We start from the raw sequence: 17,592 nt of genomic DNA, 5'->3' as shown, positions 1-17,592 counted from the left end.
GAAATCTGAGCAATAGCAAATGATATGATCCATTACTAGTGATCCTGCTATGTACGGAATAAGTAATTGATGTTCCTTCAAAATGACACTAAGTGAGGATTGTTCTCAAGTTGAAACTGATTGATCGCTCTGTCCTCACTTATCCTCCTGTGTGTGGGCTTACTACAAATGAACTTTTAAGAAACAAATGCTCCTCACAATATCCCACAATAAAGTTCGCTAAATCTCTGTCCGACTGAAGGGTGAAGACCCAGGGGAGTGCCGTGCCCAGCATCGTCGGTCGGTCGGTCGGATAGGCTTTTTTCAGAACCGCCAATCCGACCGATATGGCCAAATATAGGCATACTGTATACCAGGGGTCTTCAACATTTTCAGGGCAAGGACCCCTTAGTTGAGAGAGAGATGAAGCAGGGACCCCCACAACCTAATCATAGATTCGATATAGTTTCATCATTTGATAGCACAATCATCAGTGTGTTTTGGATTCATGTCAATTTTCAGATAACCACTTGAGCCGTCACTTTGACGAAAATAGCCGATCTATAAGCTCACAACGCCTCGCAGCGCGTTGTGAGCTTGTAGATTTGCTATTTTTGGCTACAGTTCTCAGAATATGGACACTAGGGTTCAAGTTGTTAATTACAGGGGGTCTGTAGTAACTCTGAGGAACCCCTAGGGGTCCCGGACCCCCTGTTGAAGACCCATGGCATACTGTATGTACAGAGATTAAAAAGAATAGAGGTCCGCACAACAGCTGAATGCTCCACAGTGTTTATTAAAACATAAAGTTTGACGACGTTTCGGCCATCAGCTGGCCTTCATCAGCTGGCCTTCATCACCTGATGAAGGCCAGCTGATGGCCGAAACGTCGTCAAACTTTATGTTTTAATAAACACTGTGGAGCATTCAGCTGTTGTCGACCTGAGCCCAGCACCAGCACTTGGAAAGGATGTGCGCATCATCTTGTTCTTTTATACTGTATGTACAGTACATGTAAAGAGATCAGGTTGTCCAGAACTACCGATTCGACCGATATGCCCACATATGCGAGTGTGTATGTGTGCGTGCATGTGTCCATGTGTACATCCATGTCCGGGGTCACTCACCGGAGACAGGTTTCCCATCATGAGGAAGGCGGTGAGGGTGGAATCGAAGAGGAATGCGATGCGTTTGGTGGGTGCAGATGGGATGCTGAAGCTGCTCACGCTGGCTGTGTCTGCTGAGCACAACAACCCAAATAATACAACATGAACCTTCTTCTCTACCCATGTGGAAAATTGACTTGGTTTCAGTGTGTACTTGAAATAAAATAAAGACAAAACAGAGAAGATACAATAATATAATGTGGTTGTAGATTACCTGCTGCAATAAGATTGTACAACTCCTCCTCCTCCTCTAATGATGCTAACGTTCAAAATATCACGTTTATACCTGCTTCACGCACGCTATCTATCTGAGTATATATACATACGGATGTGCGATGTGGTGATAAATATTGTTGAGACGATACAATGTCTCAACAATGTTTAATTGTTTCACAGCACGATCATCAGTGTATTTTGGATTCATGTCAATTTGTGTTTTCAGATATTTATCCACTTGAACCGTCAATACTTAACACATTGACCGCCATTTTAACATACCTCCGTACTCCCACCTGCCATTCGTCTCCATAGACTTCCATGTAATTGGGTGTGCACGGATCATGCACACCCATGCCTAGATAATGCACCACGTGTGTCCACATTGCTCACAGCTTTCAAACAAAAAAATCCGAATGGAAATCCGTTCAGGCATTCATGAGATAACAGCCACTATGTTTAACAAAGATGGCTGCCAAAATGGCTGCCATGCTTGAAAGATGGGGTTGCTATGGGGGTTAAACATGCAATTTCGCGATTGCTATCATGCCTACTCCATTTTTTGGGGTCAAAAAAAAACTTTGAAAAAAAAAATGTTTTGAATTTTTTTTTTTTTTTTTTTTTTTAATTCTCGGGACTATCGGGCCTGGCGGGGAAAGACATTGGAATAATCTCGGGACTATCGGGCCTGGCAGGGAATGAGTTAATAAACTTGACCTTTCTCTGTACTTGGTCTGCTCTTTTTCCCCTCTACACCAAAGCTCTGTGCCGAAAATAGCCGATCTACAAGCTCACAACGCCTCGCGTGAGGCGCTGTGAGCTTGTAGATCTGCTATTTTTGGCAAAAGTTCTCGCTAGGGTTCAAGTGGCTAGGGTTCAAGTGGTTAATATAAAAAAGGCAAAAAAAAAATCTCTATCACACAAAGATTTGGAGGACCCCCTGTAGTAACTCTGAGGACCCCCTAGGGGTCCCAGGCCCCCTGTTGAAGACCCCTGATCTACAGTATCTATCTATCTATCTATCTATCTATCTACAGTATATATCTGTTAACATGCTTTCTATTTCTTTCCCACAGCTCTGTCCTCTCTCTTGCAACAGAATACTAGAAAACGATGGATCGTGCACCCACTGCTTTACGCAGTAACCTGCAATGTGACTGATTCAGAATAAGTACAACAACAACAACACAATAAACAAAACATGACTATGCTTCCGTGACATTATGTGCAAACACACAGTCCTCCTGGGGTGAACACACAGGCAACGAAGGTCTTAACCCTGGCTGGCATAGTGTTAGTGGCTCTACTTCCTGTATTAACAATAGCCTCTCACCTCCTGTGCTAGTTTTTTTGGGGGGTGAAATCTGTGGCAGCGTGTGTACGTGCTTAGCATTTTAATGAATCCCCCAACATGCCCTGGGGCGAGTCCTCAGGCCTCCTCTTGTAGTGTGCATTAACCCATGTAGACCGGGTAAGCATTATTCCGCATTATTTTATGCATTAACTATTGAAAAATAGCAGATATACAAGCTCACAGCGCGTTGTAGATGTGCTATTTTTGAAAAATCGTGAACATTTGAATTTTGACCCGATAAGTCTTTAAGTGTCTTCTAAATCCTTCTGAGGTTTTTGAAAAACCTATGTTTCTATGTCAGTGGCGCTCAAACCTTTACATGTCAAGGACCCCCAAAATGATATGTATTTGGCCACAGACACGCATCTCAAAACATTTAGTTCCAGGGACCCCTCAGAACTAAGCATTTGAGTTACAGATGTTCACTTTGAAAATGAGATATTCAAAGATTTGCACAAAATGTCATGATTTTTCAAAAATAGTGCGGTGCCGTGCTGTGAGCTTGTATATCTGCTATTTTTCAATAGTTAAAGCATTCAATAATTCTAGGCCTAAATTCATTAATGCTCCCTGTGCTTTACGTTACAGGCTACATGGCAGACACACAGTCATCCTGTGTATACAGCCTAACGAATCTGAGCGGTTTAAAGTAAACAAGAAAACAGCAAAATGATGCTTTGAGAAATCAACATTCCCATCAGACAGTTGTACTACATTATCAGCCATGTTATTAACCTCTAATAGGACTGGTTGACATGACTTCAATCAAATCACTATTACGATTATTTCAAACATTTTTGTCTCGATAACGATGTCTGATAGTATTGATGTATTACGCTGTAGTGTGTGCTCAGTTTTTTAAGTGTCCTGTTTTGAAGTTGGGGACTTAATTCAACATAATTGTGACTAAACTAAATCAAAACTTGATCTCTGAATAAATTACTTGTCTAATTAGCTAGAGATTATAGATTTAAAGTGAATCAAGCTTGTTTAAATTATCTTCAAATCTATAACAGCTCTCATACGGGGAAGGGAACTTTCTCTGGGATTCATTAGGACTGTTGCCAGAGCGATAAAATTGTGTGTGTGTGCGTGTGCATGTGTGAGAGAGAGACCTTGGTCCTCCAGGCTTGTAGTGTCAGTGTCCGTGGCAGAGGAGCCCCCCTCCATGACGGGGCTGCCCTGCTCCCATGATAGCAGCATCTTCTGAGGGTCCATGGTGGTCCTAGAACCAGTTAGAATCAGTTAGAACCAGTTAGAACCAGGAAGAACCAGGAAGAACCAGGAAGAACCAGGTACAAACCTGGGTTATTACAAAATAATTTAAAAAAAAACTAATTCGATAAAAACAAGGCTTTACGAAAAACACTAACTAAAATGAAAAAAATAAAATAAAAAAAATAGGTAAATGGCCTTAGTTTTAGTCTTTTTCAGTATCCAATATTGTTCTTAATAACGAAAATAGCTATTTTTCTGAGCTTGCCACCGACAGCGACCCCTATTACAATAAAAAACTAAAACAATACTAAAACTAAGAAACTAAAGTAAAACTAAGCCTCTTCACAAAATAAACCTAAACTAGCGACCCACTTAAAAATGAATTATAGCTAAATGAAATTGAACACGTCAATGCGAAATACATAAATTCATACAACATACATGGATTCATACGAAAACATCTACTATAATAACCATGGTTAGAACCAGTTAGAACCACATAGAACACGTTTAACAGCCTAATCCACACCGTTTACACTGTAAACTCTTGCAGGCAAGACCTCACCTGCCGTCAAACAGTACATGCAAATAAAAAGGCACACTCACTCAGCCATATTTTTATACTGTACCCAGCTCTGAAATTAGAATTTTCGAATTAAAGTCATAATGTGTATTTGCAAATTGTTGCTGTACAATAGTGTCATACAAAATTATTGCAAATAGCAGATCTACAATCTCACATGCGGCACATTGTAGAACTTGTAGATCGTCTGTTTTCTCTACTTTAAAATGTTCTTAAAATAATAATAAAAAAGGTTTAAAAACTGTTTTGGACATACAAGTTTCCACCCGACAGGGACGATATTCTGTTGCTTTATCTCTCTCCCTTCTATTGTGTAAGTATCTACACGGTAAAACTCCTGTGTGTTCCTTTAACTCTAGCTCTCCTTGTTTGTGTATGCATATACAGTACATGTAGTATATTAATTCCACCCTGTATTTATTGTACAAGACAGTTCCCCCCCCCCCTGTTTTCCAACTTGTGCTGAGGCTGCTCCTTGACTTGTATCTTATCTTTATTTTGTTACTTGGCTCCTGTAATGACTTGACTTTCAGCCCCCTGGAGTTTAATGAAAGAAAATGCTATCTCATGTTTTACACTTGAGTAATGGCCAGGCGAGGTCGGGAGGTTGTGTTTGTTTGTGTACCGGTATGTGCAGTGTGTTCCCCGGTATGTAATGTACTGTGCTGGCCTCATCCGGTTTGGGCCACATTGTATCTGATGACTGCGCACTGTGCGCAGTGAAACTTAGCATTTAAATTTGCGATCCAAAACTTATTGGAAAGGAATAGAAATTTTATTTTAACCAATTTGTATATAACTAAATTAGTACATCTGAACGGTAGAGTATGTTAATACAATAGAACTAGTACATCTGTATGGTTGAGTATCTTATATATACATTCCTCCTATTGCCGCATCCCACTTCTAAGCCCATTAACGCCCCCTTTACATCGACTTCAACTCATAGGTAGTCGTTGTCTAGGACGTAAGGAATACCGCCCCTAACTCTGCAGCACTCCAATTGGCTATAACGTCCCCCAGTCCAGGGGATCTTAACGTCCGCCCAGCCCATGGATCTGTAACCCTACACCAGCCCATACAACAAGCCTGCACCAGCCTGCAAGCAGCTGTTGTCACGGTTACGCTCCACCTTGGCTAGGACTGATCACGTGGCACACGGGCCCATGGATCTGTAACCCTACACCAGCCCATACAACAAGCCTGCACCAGCCTGCAAGCAGCTGTTGTCACGGTTACGCTCCACCTTGGCTAGGACTGATCACGTGGCACACGGAGATCCTAACCGGAAGTGCGTCCGGCGGTCAAATATGTCCGACCGGAAACGTGCGCTGCGGCACAATAGTTCCGCCACAATAGTTTCCCCCCCCCCCCCCCCCCCCCCAATTTTTTTTTTTTTTATAACTTTTTTTTTTTTATTATTATTTTTTTAACTAGATGTGAGCGGGCCGAAGGCCCGCGAACCTCTAGTATGAATACAATAGAACTAGCAGTTACATGTGCAGTATTCTCTCGATTACAGACTTCCGCATTGCTGCAAAAAGTGAAGAGTGACCGAACTTTTCCTTGACGATGGCTAGCCAGATTGCATGTGCAGTGGTTGGAGGTGGTCTCCCTGGTTTCAGGTAGGACACCTAGGTTGACAAGTTAGTACTGCCTGAAGATCATAAGCACAGTATCTCCCCCAGGTCAATAATTATAATAATGGCAAAGAATTCTCAAAAATAAATATTTTAAAATATATTTTAGAATGTTCATTTCTGCTAAGCAGCAGGGTACGTATGCTTTGACTAATTTGATTTACAGTAGGACTAACCTCGCATCACCAGACTTTCCACCATGGAGGAAAGCCTTGTATTCGTTGTAAACCGAGCCGTGCGTTCTGGTTTAGAAAAAAATAATAATAGAAACGGTTCTGGTGGTGTGTTCCGGTTGGCGTCGCATTGTTTTTGTTCCCCACGTAACGCAAATCAATTAGTTTATTCTCGTTAGTTAGAATAAAAGATGAACATGCCAAACAATTATTGTCCTAAAATATTTTTTTTTATTTCCAAAAACTCCTCTAAGGTATATTAATGACATAGTTCAATATTGAAAATGGGTGGGTTTTCCCCTTTAAATTTTCACTTTAGAAATGTGCATATAGCCTCTATACACTTAAAACTTTCTGTTGGTTTGTTTACTGTTGAGTGAGAAAACAATGTTGCACATTAAGTTGATCATCTGGGGACCCCCTAAAATGATTTCAGGACCCCTCTGGGGGGGGGGGGGGGGGGGGGGGGTTGCGACCCACAGGTTGAGAAGCTGTGTTTTAGACTAGAGCAGTGGTTCTCAACCTTTTCAGGCCGCGACCTAAAATGATATTTTAACTGGGGACCCCCAACCCTGACGAGCACTAAGAGTTGAGGCATTACATTTTGTATAACACGGTTCGCGAGGCGTTGTGAGCATGTAGATCTGCTATTTTCACAATTTCTGCCTCTAATATTTGGCATTTGGAAAATTAATTAAAAAGTCCTTAAATTGTCACCTTAGAAATGTGCATATTATACCCTCTATACACTTAAACTTTATGTTGGGTTGTTCACTGTTGAATGAGAAAACAATGTTTCACATTAAGTTAATCATCTGGGGACCCCCCAAAATAATCTGGGGACCCCCCTGGGGGTCCTGACCCACAGATTGAGAACCACTGGACTAGAGGATGGACAGATCACCTACTTGAGTCTGTTGACAGAGGGGGCGCTCTTCCAGGTAGGATGGAGCTGCTCAGAGCTGAACACCCCGCCCTTCTTCACGGCGAAGCCCAGGCGACAGTACATGGACACTGCATTCTGATAGGACAGAGCAGGGAACAACACAGTCAGGGACGTGCAGAGAATGTTAGAGGAGCAGGGGCTGAAATATCTAAAAGGGCCTTTTGGTGAAAATATTGAAAATAGCAGACCTCCAAGCTCACAACGCGTCGCATTCATGGTCTGGAGAGGGCCCTTTCTTACAGACGGATAAAAGGGCAGGGGCTCAAGCCCCTTTGATGTCTATGTGTGCACGTGCCTGAACTCAGTCATCCATTCCACCCCCACTTTGGCTTTTTCCCCCTGCACAGTAAAATCCTAAATGTTGATTTAAAGGGCAACTTTGTTTTTTTACAACAAGGGTTCACATTTTAGATTGTAATTAGAGAAAAGAAAAGACGAGTGTTAAAATGTTTCCAGTGTTTCCCCTATATGCATTAAGGAGCGGCGGGCCGCCGCCACCTTAAAATCCAGCCACCGCTCTATGATTTTTTCTGTTTTTTCCTTTTCCTATTTATTTTATATTTATTATTATTATTATTATTATTACCCCTATCGTTTTTTGCGTACACGACAACCAGTGCTATTGCTGGTGTACGGCACCAAATTTCCATGGCCCACCATATGGATCCTGTGGGCGTGAAAAATAAGGGGGTGGGCTTTGCATGTTCTCTGGGACCCCATCTACGTATGGACGCCACTTGATCGCCCATCAGCCGTCTGGATGATCTTTTATTCCTTTTTATGTGTTCCTTATTATAACTGCTAGGAATCTTGCAGTTCAAGCACATTTCCACAGTGTGGCAGGCTATTTTCAAAGCTATTGGAACAGCCCACCGTGTACAGACAGAATCACAATCTATTGCCCGTGTACAGTGCATGATCCAAACTTGTGAGGGGCATAAAATCTGTAATAAATCGCTCCAAACATATTGTAAAAATCTAAAACTTCTGTCCATCCATATTCAAAGTAAGCCGCATGTAGGCAGTTGTCCTTCACGTATTCATATATATTTAATGTATTTATTCCATAAATATTTTTTGGGTGAGGGGGGCTCAACCCAATACAGCAGATCTACAAGCACCTCGCAGATCTACAAGCACCTGCCAGGGACACAGTTTGGTTGGCCTGTATAAGCCTTGCTGTCAACACACTACTACACCAACCATCACCTGCCTACCAATCAGGTCACCAAGCCAGGTGTGGTCAATTAGTGCCTGTCTTTTGATCAGTGCCTCCTGCCAATTGGCCTCAGTCTTTCTTTGGAGTTCACTAGGAGAGAAGCATGTTTGAGCTCAGAGCAAAGTGTGTTTGTTTTCCATTTGGACTTACTGTGTTTTGTTGGTGTGTTTGCAACCAAGACCAAAGGAATAGCATATGCACATCGCCTAACTTACAGGGCAGTACTGTAGTATAGCCTAGGCATGTTCATGTAAAACTATTGGCCGTGTACACTAAGGCATGTAGAAACTAGGGCCCGTGTACACAGTGGATAATCCCATCAACGAGGAGCTACAGGACTGGCGGGAGCCTTGAGCAGCCTGGTGGGGACCCCGGGTTTCCAGGGGGTCCCTGGCTGGTTCCCAAAGTGTGGTTTGGGGACCCCCAGGGTTTCCATGGCTGGTTCACAACAGCCTAGTACATTCATGGCTGGTTCCCAAAGTGTGGTTCGGGGACCTCTGGGGGGCCCTACAGGGTTTCAAAGGGGTCCTTGGCTGGTTCCCAAAGTGTGGTTCGGGGACCTCTCTTCGGGTTTCTGGGGCCTTGGCCTCGGACTGCAGAGTCCGGGGACTACCGATCAGGGACCACCTCCGCTCCTGTCCGACTTTGGGGCCTCGGCCTGGGACTGCAGAGTAGCCAGGGACCCCCTGGAGTTCCGGGGACCCCCGGGGACCACCGCCAAAAAGCTAAAAAATGACCAAATGATCCCCCCAAAGGGGCTGCTCACAGGGAATTCCCGGGGACCACGACTCCTGGTGCTCCGGAACGACGCACCAGGTCGCGCCCCTAGTGGAGGACCCCCCGCCACTGCAGCGCAAATAAAATGCTGTAACTCGATCTAGGAACGACCGGGAGAGCTGGGGCCGGTACCCACGCGTCCGCCTTGGCGGCCCGGAGACGGCCGTTCATAGAGCGCCACCTAGTGGCAGACCCCTGCAACTGCAGTCCGCTAAAAAGGCTTTAACTCGGCCCCGGAGCGACCGGGAGAGACGGGGACGGCACCCAGGGGGTCCCCGGCGGCAGGGCCACCGCCTGGGCCCCGAGGGACCCCTGGAGCTCCAGGGACCCCCAGGGACCCCAGCGCCACCGGGAAAAGAAAGATGGAAAATACTCAATTAGCCGATCTACAAGCTATTGCTCCGGATCCAGCCTACTGTAGGCTAGTGAAGCCATCTAAACTCTCCACTTCCCTAATCTATTCTCCCACTGTGCTGGACTTGGATGTGCTGGGCTGTGCTGGACTCTATCAGGCTCTGGTGGGCTGTTTTTGGCTCTGGTGGGCTGGGCTGGGCTCTGGTAGGCTATACAGGGCAGTACTGTAGTATAGCCTAGGCATGTTCTGGTGTAGATGGACACTAATATGGGTATAAGTAACTCAGAGTGTACTAATGGAACCAAATGGACCCTACTAATGGAACCAAATGGACCCTAATATGGGTATATGTAACTCAGAGTGTACTAATGGAACCAAATGGACCCTAATATGGGTATATGTAACTCAGAGTGTACTAATGGAACCAAATGGAGCGGCCCTGCCATGAACTAGAAACACCACATAGTGTTGTCTTGTATGCCTGTTTACATCTGCCCACACTCATAATAGTATGTTGGTCCGTCTTTAGAACACGAAGGGTTCCCAGTTCGATCCCGGGCTCCCCCTGAGTTAATGTCGAAGAGTCCTTGAGCAAGACTCTGAACCCCTAACTGCTCCTGATGAGCAGGTTGGTGCCAAGCATGGTTTCCTCTGCCATCGCTGTATGAATGTGTGTGTGTGAATGGGTGAATGTAATGAATGTGTGTGTGAATGGGTGAATGTAGTGCACAATCTATGTAAAGTGCCTTGGATAAAAGTGCTATATAAATGCACCATTTACCATTTATGGGATAGGTCAGGGGTCTTCAATAGGGGGTCCGGCACCCCTAGGGGGTCCTCAGAGCTACTGCAGGGGGCCCTGTTGTAACAGAATGTGTGATAGGAACGTCTTTAGTTCTGTTGTAACAGAATCTTTGTGTGACGGGAACGGTGTACATTACACCCCTATTCTGAGGGAAATAGCAGATCTACAAGCTTGAGCTTGCAGTCCGGCTATTTTAGGCAAAGAGGTTTGATGTATAAGTAAAACATAAGTGGAGACCAAGTACAGCCTTGTTAAGCATTTCATGTCATGAAAGGTGCTCTACAAATAATGTTTATTACTAGTAAGACGCCTCAGGGCGACATGCGCCCTTGCCAAGGTCGCGCCAATTCTTGGCCATTTGGCCAGTGATGTATATCGGACCAGTTACCCATATATGGAGATCTATGTACTGTATATAGTACATCCCTTTTATGCCCATACATGGAGATCCCTGTCTGAACCAGCCACACAGATATGGGCCATGTCTTGGCCATCTGGCCAGTGATATAGTATATATCAATGACATCAGGGATCTTCATACATGGGCATAAAAGGGATTCTGGGAATACCCATATATGGACTTTTACATAGGTGATGTCACCTATGATATCACCTGTGATGTCACAGTGATGTGTCTGGTGTAGTGCTGTGCACCCTGGTCTGGCCTATTCAAGCCAGGTCCAGCCTGTAATGGCCTGGTGGAGACATCTAACTACCCCCCTTCCCTGGTCTATACTCCTACTTGGCAGGACTGGGCTGGACTTAGGTGTGCTGGAGCTCTATTGGGCTCCTGTGGGCTGTATTGGGCTCTGGTGGGCTGTGCTGTGCTTTGCTGGGCTCTGTTAGGCTGTATGGGGCAGTACTGTACTATAGCTTAGAAATATTCATGTAAAACTATTGGCTGTGGCGTGCACACAAAATCATGTGGTAACTCAATATGGTTATTGTGAGGCTGAAGATGCTTTCCATCATAGTGACATGCAGAAAAAAACTGTCCATATAGTATGGTTTACATAGAAGTCATGCCTTAGTGTACACGGCCAATAGTTTTACATGAACATGCCTAGGCTATACTACAGTACTGCCCTGTATAGCCTACCAGAGCCCAGCCCAGCCCACCAGAGCCCAAAACAGCCCACCAGAGCCCAAAACAGCCCACCAGAGCCTGATAGAGTCCAGTCCAGCACAGCCCAGCACATCCAAGTCTGGTGGGAGAATAGATTAGGGAAGTGGAGAGGTTGGATGGCTTCACTAGCCTACAGTAGGCTGGATCCGGCTTGAATAGGCCAGACCAGGGTGCACAGGACTGCACCAGACTCCACCAGGCTGCTCCATACTCCAGCCAGCTCTGTAGATCCTGTGTACACGGCACTCCTAACTCGAACGGTCAAGGGAAAGGGTCGTTTTAGGCGTCAAAACGGGCCCTTTGTCCTTAAAATGAATAAAAAAATCTAAAAAATATGTTTTGTTTTAGGCCGGACACACTTTTCATATTTGAAGCATGCCTGATCCGATGGAATGGGTTTCGTGTCTCTCCGACACTTTGAACCCTTTACGATTGCGAAAAAGACACCGAAACCCGGATTTTTGTCCTTAAAATCAATAAAAAATCTAAAAAAACCCGTTTGTTTCACGCAGGAAACACTTTTCATATTTGAAGGATGCCTGATCCGATGGAATGGGTTTCGTGTCTCTCCGACAATTTGAACCCTTTACGATTGCGAAAAAGACACGAAATTTGCACGCCACCAACACGATTACACATTCTTTCGGATAAAATACACTTATTCTGACTTACTTTTTGACGCTGAATCCAACAAACCCGGTCTCGTGTCTCTACGACACTCCTAACTCGAAAGGTCAAGGAAAAAGCCACTGTGTACACAGGCCATAGTTTCTACATGCCTTTGTGTACACGGCCAATAGTTTTACATGAACATGTCTGGGCTTTAGTACTGTTCTGCCTCGTATAGCCCAGCACAGCCCAGCACAGCCCACCAGAGCCCAATACAGCCCACCAGAGCCCAATAGAGTCCAGCAAACCTAAGTCAAGCCCAGTCCTGCCCAGTAGGAGTATAGGCGAGGGAAGGGGGGTAGTTAGATGGCTACACCAGGCCATTACAGGCCAGATCCGGCTTGAATAGGCCAGACCAGGGTAGACAGGACTGCACCAGACTCCAGCAGTCTCCACCGGGCTGCTCAAGGCTCCCGCCAGTCCTGTAGCTCCTCGTTGATGGGATTATCCACTGTGTACACGGGCCCTAGTTTCTACATGCCTTAGTGTACACGGCCAATAGTTTTACATGAACATGCCTAGGCTATACTACAGTACTGCCCTGTATAGCCTTCCAGAGCCCAGCACAGCCCACCAGAGCCCAAAACAGCCCACCAGAGCCTGATAGAGTCCAGCACAGCCCAGCACATCCAAGTCCAGCACAGTGGGAGAATAGATTAGGGAAGTGGAGAGCTTAGATGGCTTCACTAGCCTACAGTAGGCTGGATCCGGCTGTTATAGGCCAGACCAGGGTGCACAGGACTGCACCAGACTCCAGCAGTCTCCACCGGGCTGCTCAAGGCTCCCGCCAGTCCTGTAGCTCCTCGTTGATGAGATTATCCACTGTGTACACGGGCCCTAGTTTCTACATGCCTTAGTGTACACGGCCAATAGTTTTACATGAACATGTCTAGGCTATACTACAGTACTGCCCTGTATAGCCTACCAGAGCCCAGCACAGCCCACCAGAGCCCAAAACAGCCCACCAGAGCCTTTGTGACAGGTGATAGATTTAGAGCTACAAGTTATGGTATGGAACTGCCGATGGAATTAGATCTACAAATCATGGGGATGCGACTAGTTTTAGAATTAGATCTACAAATCATGTGGATGTGAAAGGTGATAGATTTAGAGCTACAAATTATGGTATGGATTAGATCTACAAATCATGGGGATTGGAATGGTTTTAGAATTAGATCTACAAATCATGTGGATGTGACTGGTTTGAGAATTAGATCTACAAATCATGTGGATGTGACAAGTGATGGATTTAGGGCTACAAATTATGGTATGGAACTGCCGTTGGATTTAGATCTACAAATCATGTGGATGCGAATGGTTTTAGAATTAGATCTACAAATCATGTGGATGTGACAGGTGATAGATTTAGAGCTACAAATTATGGTATGGAACTGCCGATGGAATTAGATCTACAAATCATGGGGATGCGACTAGTTTTAGAATTAGATCTACAAATCATGTGGATGTGACAGGTGATAGATTTAGAGCTACAAATTATGGTATGGATTAGATCTACAAATCATATGGATGTGAATGGTTTTAGAATTAGATCTACAAATCATGTGGATGTGACTGGTTTTAGAATTAGATCTACAAATCATGTGGATGTGACAGGTGATGGATTTAGAGCTACAAATTATGGTATGGAACTGCCGATGGAATTAGATCTACAAATCATGGGGATGTGAATGGTTTTAGAATTAGATCTACAAATCATGTGGATGTGACTGGTTTTAGAATTAGATCTGCAAATCATGTGGATGTGACAGGTGATGGATTTAGAGCTACAAATTATGGTATGGAACTGCCGATGGAATTAGATCTACAAATCATGGGGATGCGACTAGTTTTAGAATTAGATCTACAAATCATGTGGATGTGACAGGTGATAGATTTAGAGCTACAAATTGTGGTATGGTTTAGATCTACAAATCATGTGGATGTGACTGGTTTTAGAATTAGATCTACAAATCATGTGGATGTGACTGGTTTTAGAATTAGATCTACAAATCATGTGGATGTGACAGGTGATGGATTTAGAGCTACAAATCATGGTATGGAACTGCTGATGGAATTAGATCTACAAATCATGTGGATGGGCCAATTAGATCTGTAAAACATGTGGATGGGCCTATTAGATCTCAACAAATGGCTCTCTGCTGCCCTCCATTGGGAAATTGTAGTCGGCACAGGTGCCGTACACGACACCCAGTTGCAAGCGTACACGCCCCATTATAACTATGGGGGCGTGTACGCTCGCGTGTACTTCGAGCCTATATTGTACACGAGGCTTATATTTTTCTATTGGAACTCCCTATCGTGTACGGCTTAACTATTGTTATTATTATTATTTTGCAGAGTAAGGCGCTCTACAGACGGACAGCGGTTGCCGCAGGGGCTCCCGCTTGGGTCTGCGGGGACCACGCCGCGGTGATACACAAACACACTCGCTCAGTGAGTAAACGGCACACGGTATTTCACAAAGATGAACACAATCCATCTCTCACTGACTGCCCGCGTATGCATGCACAAACGAGCACGCTCGCGGGGGATTTCACTGGACCACGCCCGCTCACCTCGCCGCCCCAAAACTCTCATTGAAAATGAATTACTAGGAGGCAGTGACCGCGTACTGCCTGGAACCCCCTTAATTATTTTCACAACAACGTGACTCATGTTCAGAATACCGTTGTTCTCTTGGTTAGGCACGGTAGGAACTTTAGGAAGGAGATTATAGCGCTCGGCTACACTCATTGGATGGAGGAACAGCTCTCAGTCTGCACACCGAGTACGAACAGCATTTGTCGCGATGCACAGGCACTGTTGTATTATGGAACAGGAGAAGTATTTAGGTTTAAAGTGCTCATGTGGCCTATATTCACTTATTTTGGGCTTGTTTCCATAGACCTGGTTGTTTATTCCTCCTGACAAATCTGACAACAGAACTTACTTGAAAACTTACTGAAAAGCCAAATAGTATTTATTTTTGTGCGTAAATAAAGCAATTTGAAACTGAAGATGGCAAATGTTGATGATAATAAAATAAAAATCGGAAGATGATGGCCAATTTTGTTATAAAATACAAATCTCTCTCTCTCTCTCTCTCTCTCTCTCCTCTCTCTCTCTCTCTCTCTCTCTCTCTCTCTCTCTCTCTCTCAGCCATTTTTGCGATTTTGATTTCAGTGCGCATGGGGGCATGCTTACAAGTGGCTAAATATGTATTTTTTAGACACGATATGCCGGCGATTTCTTTATTGCTATTTACAGTAACACTAATAGACCCCATAAGTCACATCTGCTCATGAATGATTGCGGTGCAACTTGGGAATAGGCTTATTGTGTCTAAAAAGACATATTTAGCCACTTGTACGCATGCCCACACACACTGGGGCCTTTTCCACCGGCAAAGAACCGGTTCTGGTTCTTTCTCCCACCTATGGGATGAACCAGAGGTGTGCTTTTTCCACCGAGAACCGGAGTTGGTTCCCAACCGTAAAAGTTGGTTCGGAACCGGAACCACAAAATCCTTGGCTCTGGTTCAATCTGGTGGAAACGCAAGCCGGTTCGCAAGAACGAACCAAGGTTCCCAAGAAAGTTGAACAGGCACTGGTTCTGGAACCGGTTCTTTGCCGGTTGAAAAGGCCCCACTGAAATCAACATCGTGAAAATCGCTAAAACGATAGAAAACAGTAAATGAACATTTTAACACTCATCTTTTCTTTTCTCTAATTACAATCTAAAATATGAACCCTTGTTGTAAAAAAACAAAGATGTTCTTTAACTCAGAGAGTGTGGCACATGAGTGAGGCTCGGAGAGTGTGGCACACTCTCCGAGTTACAAAGAGCCAAATTAAAACTTCAATATGGGGGTCCTTGATATAAAATGCTTAAGAAGCAACTGTAGTGTGTGTACTCGTGTGGTTCCACACTGAACAGGATTAATAACGCGGATAAATAAGACTAATGCTTTCTTGAAAGCGCCACAGCAGCTAAAGGACATGATTGATAACACATATTTTTTTGTCTGACCGGCTACTTTGTGCTTAATCTTTTCGTTTGGCTAATTTATTCATGCATTAACTCGCCCCTTTCATCCAATCTTAGTTGGGGAAGGGATGGTTGGGGGAGGGGGGGGGGGTCTGAAGAAGCGTAGCGGACTTGATTGCTTTCTGCCCTTTGGTACCCTTATAAATGCATGCTCAAGTTCCACGTTTAAAACAGCCTCTTCTGTGTAAAAAAAAGAACTAAAGAAAAAAAAAACTAGGTGGAACCCAACCAAGGTCAGCCCACTATAATGGAGAAAGTTTGATTCGGTTCACAGCGGCGGGGGAAAGTTCTGCACAGAGAGGAGATTCTCAGACATCTCAATCAGTCTCGAGTGGTCTGGGTCTTCTCTCTCTGTTGCTCTCGCTCTCTCCATGAGTCAGCGCTCAGCGCTGCCTTTCGGCAGCAGATGAGGGAATTCAGACAAATTCTCACAGTCAAAGGCCTGGTCTGGCTATGTGTCTAAATAGGAGCTGGGGAGCAAACTAGGTCAAACTTTGCAGAGTTTGCGTCAAGCACATTGCTTTGCGTGATATGACGGGCATACATTTGTACACAGGGTATTTTTTCCCTACATTATATCTCCTGACATCAGAATAATGTTTTTTAGGTAGAAAATAGGCAATAGGCCATTTATAGTCCAGATGAAACAGCATTTCGAGAGTATGCATCTTCTGTTTATATAGGGTGAGGCGGCTTGACGCATAAGTACAACCCCGGTACACTCCCAGGACCTGACGCTAGTATTTTTTTATTCTATTCTATAAATTCATGTTCTGAGTGGATACACACCTTCACCAAACCCAAGTCAATCTCCAGGACATTGGCCAGCTGAGAGACAGAAAGAAGGAGAGATGGTCAACAGCTGCTAAAATGAACAAGAACTAAGAACACACACACAAACAGACAGAAACCAGTAAGACTCTCTAATCGGGGGATAAGCAACCATCAGGTCGCATACACAAACTTTAGAAGGCAATGGTAGCCAATCAGGAGGGAATATGGGAAATGGGACAGATCCATGTTGATAACATGACTTTAGAGATACTGTGTAGCGCTTTGTGTGATTTTAGGGCAAAATCTGTAGGAGCAGTGTCCAAAAATGTGTTTGAAATAATCAGCCTGATGGTGGCGCTAAATGGGACAGATTCATGTTGATGACATGACTCTAGACATACTGTGTACCGCTTTGCGTGATTTTAGGGCAAAATCTGTAGGAGCAGTGTCCAAAAATGTGTTTTGCAAGAATCTGCCTCATGGTGGCGCTAGAAGAGGGCCATGTGAGAAATGAGAAATGATGAGTGTGTGTGCAAAGTTTGGCA

At 44.4% G+C, this 17,592-nt stretch overlaps 1 protein-coding gene across 5 annotated transcripts in view; it reads right to left on the bottom strand.

Moving 5' to 3' along the window:
- The window catches only part of fam91a1 (family with sequence similarity 91 member A1), an 89,313-nt gene that overhangs the window by 43,748 nt on the left and 27,973 nt on the right, over positions 1-17,592 (bottom strand). For 3 of the 5 annotated variants that reach the window (XM_080734916.1, XM_080734914.1, XM_080734918.1), the window contains 4 exons: positions 17,063-17,101; positions 7,238-7,350; positions 3,831-3,940; positions 1,107-1,219 (listed from right to left, as the gene is read on the bottom strand). In XM_080734916.1, the coding sequence (XP_080591042.1) occupies positions 1,107-1,219; positions 3,831-3,940; positions 7,238-7,350; positions 17,063-17,101 (375 nt within the window). The remainder of the gene's footprint in view (positions 1-1,106; positions 1,220-3,830; positions 3,941-7,237; positions 7,351-17,062; positions 17,102-17,592) is intronic. The other 2 variants (XM_080734917.1, XM_080734915.1) reach the window with 1 other exon arrangement.

The sequence above is a fragment of the Nannobrachium achirus genome (assembly GCF_963921795.1).
Source record: "Nannobrachium achirus genome assembly, chromosome: 10".
In the NCBI taxonomy this organism is placed as follows: Eukaryota; Metazoa; Chordata; class Actinopteri; order Myctophiformes; family Myctophidae; genus Nannobrachium; species Nannobrachium achirus.
This window is presented reverse-complemented; position numbering and strand designations above follow the sequence as displayed.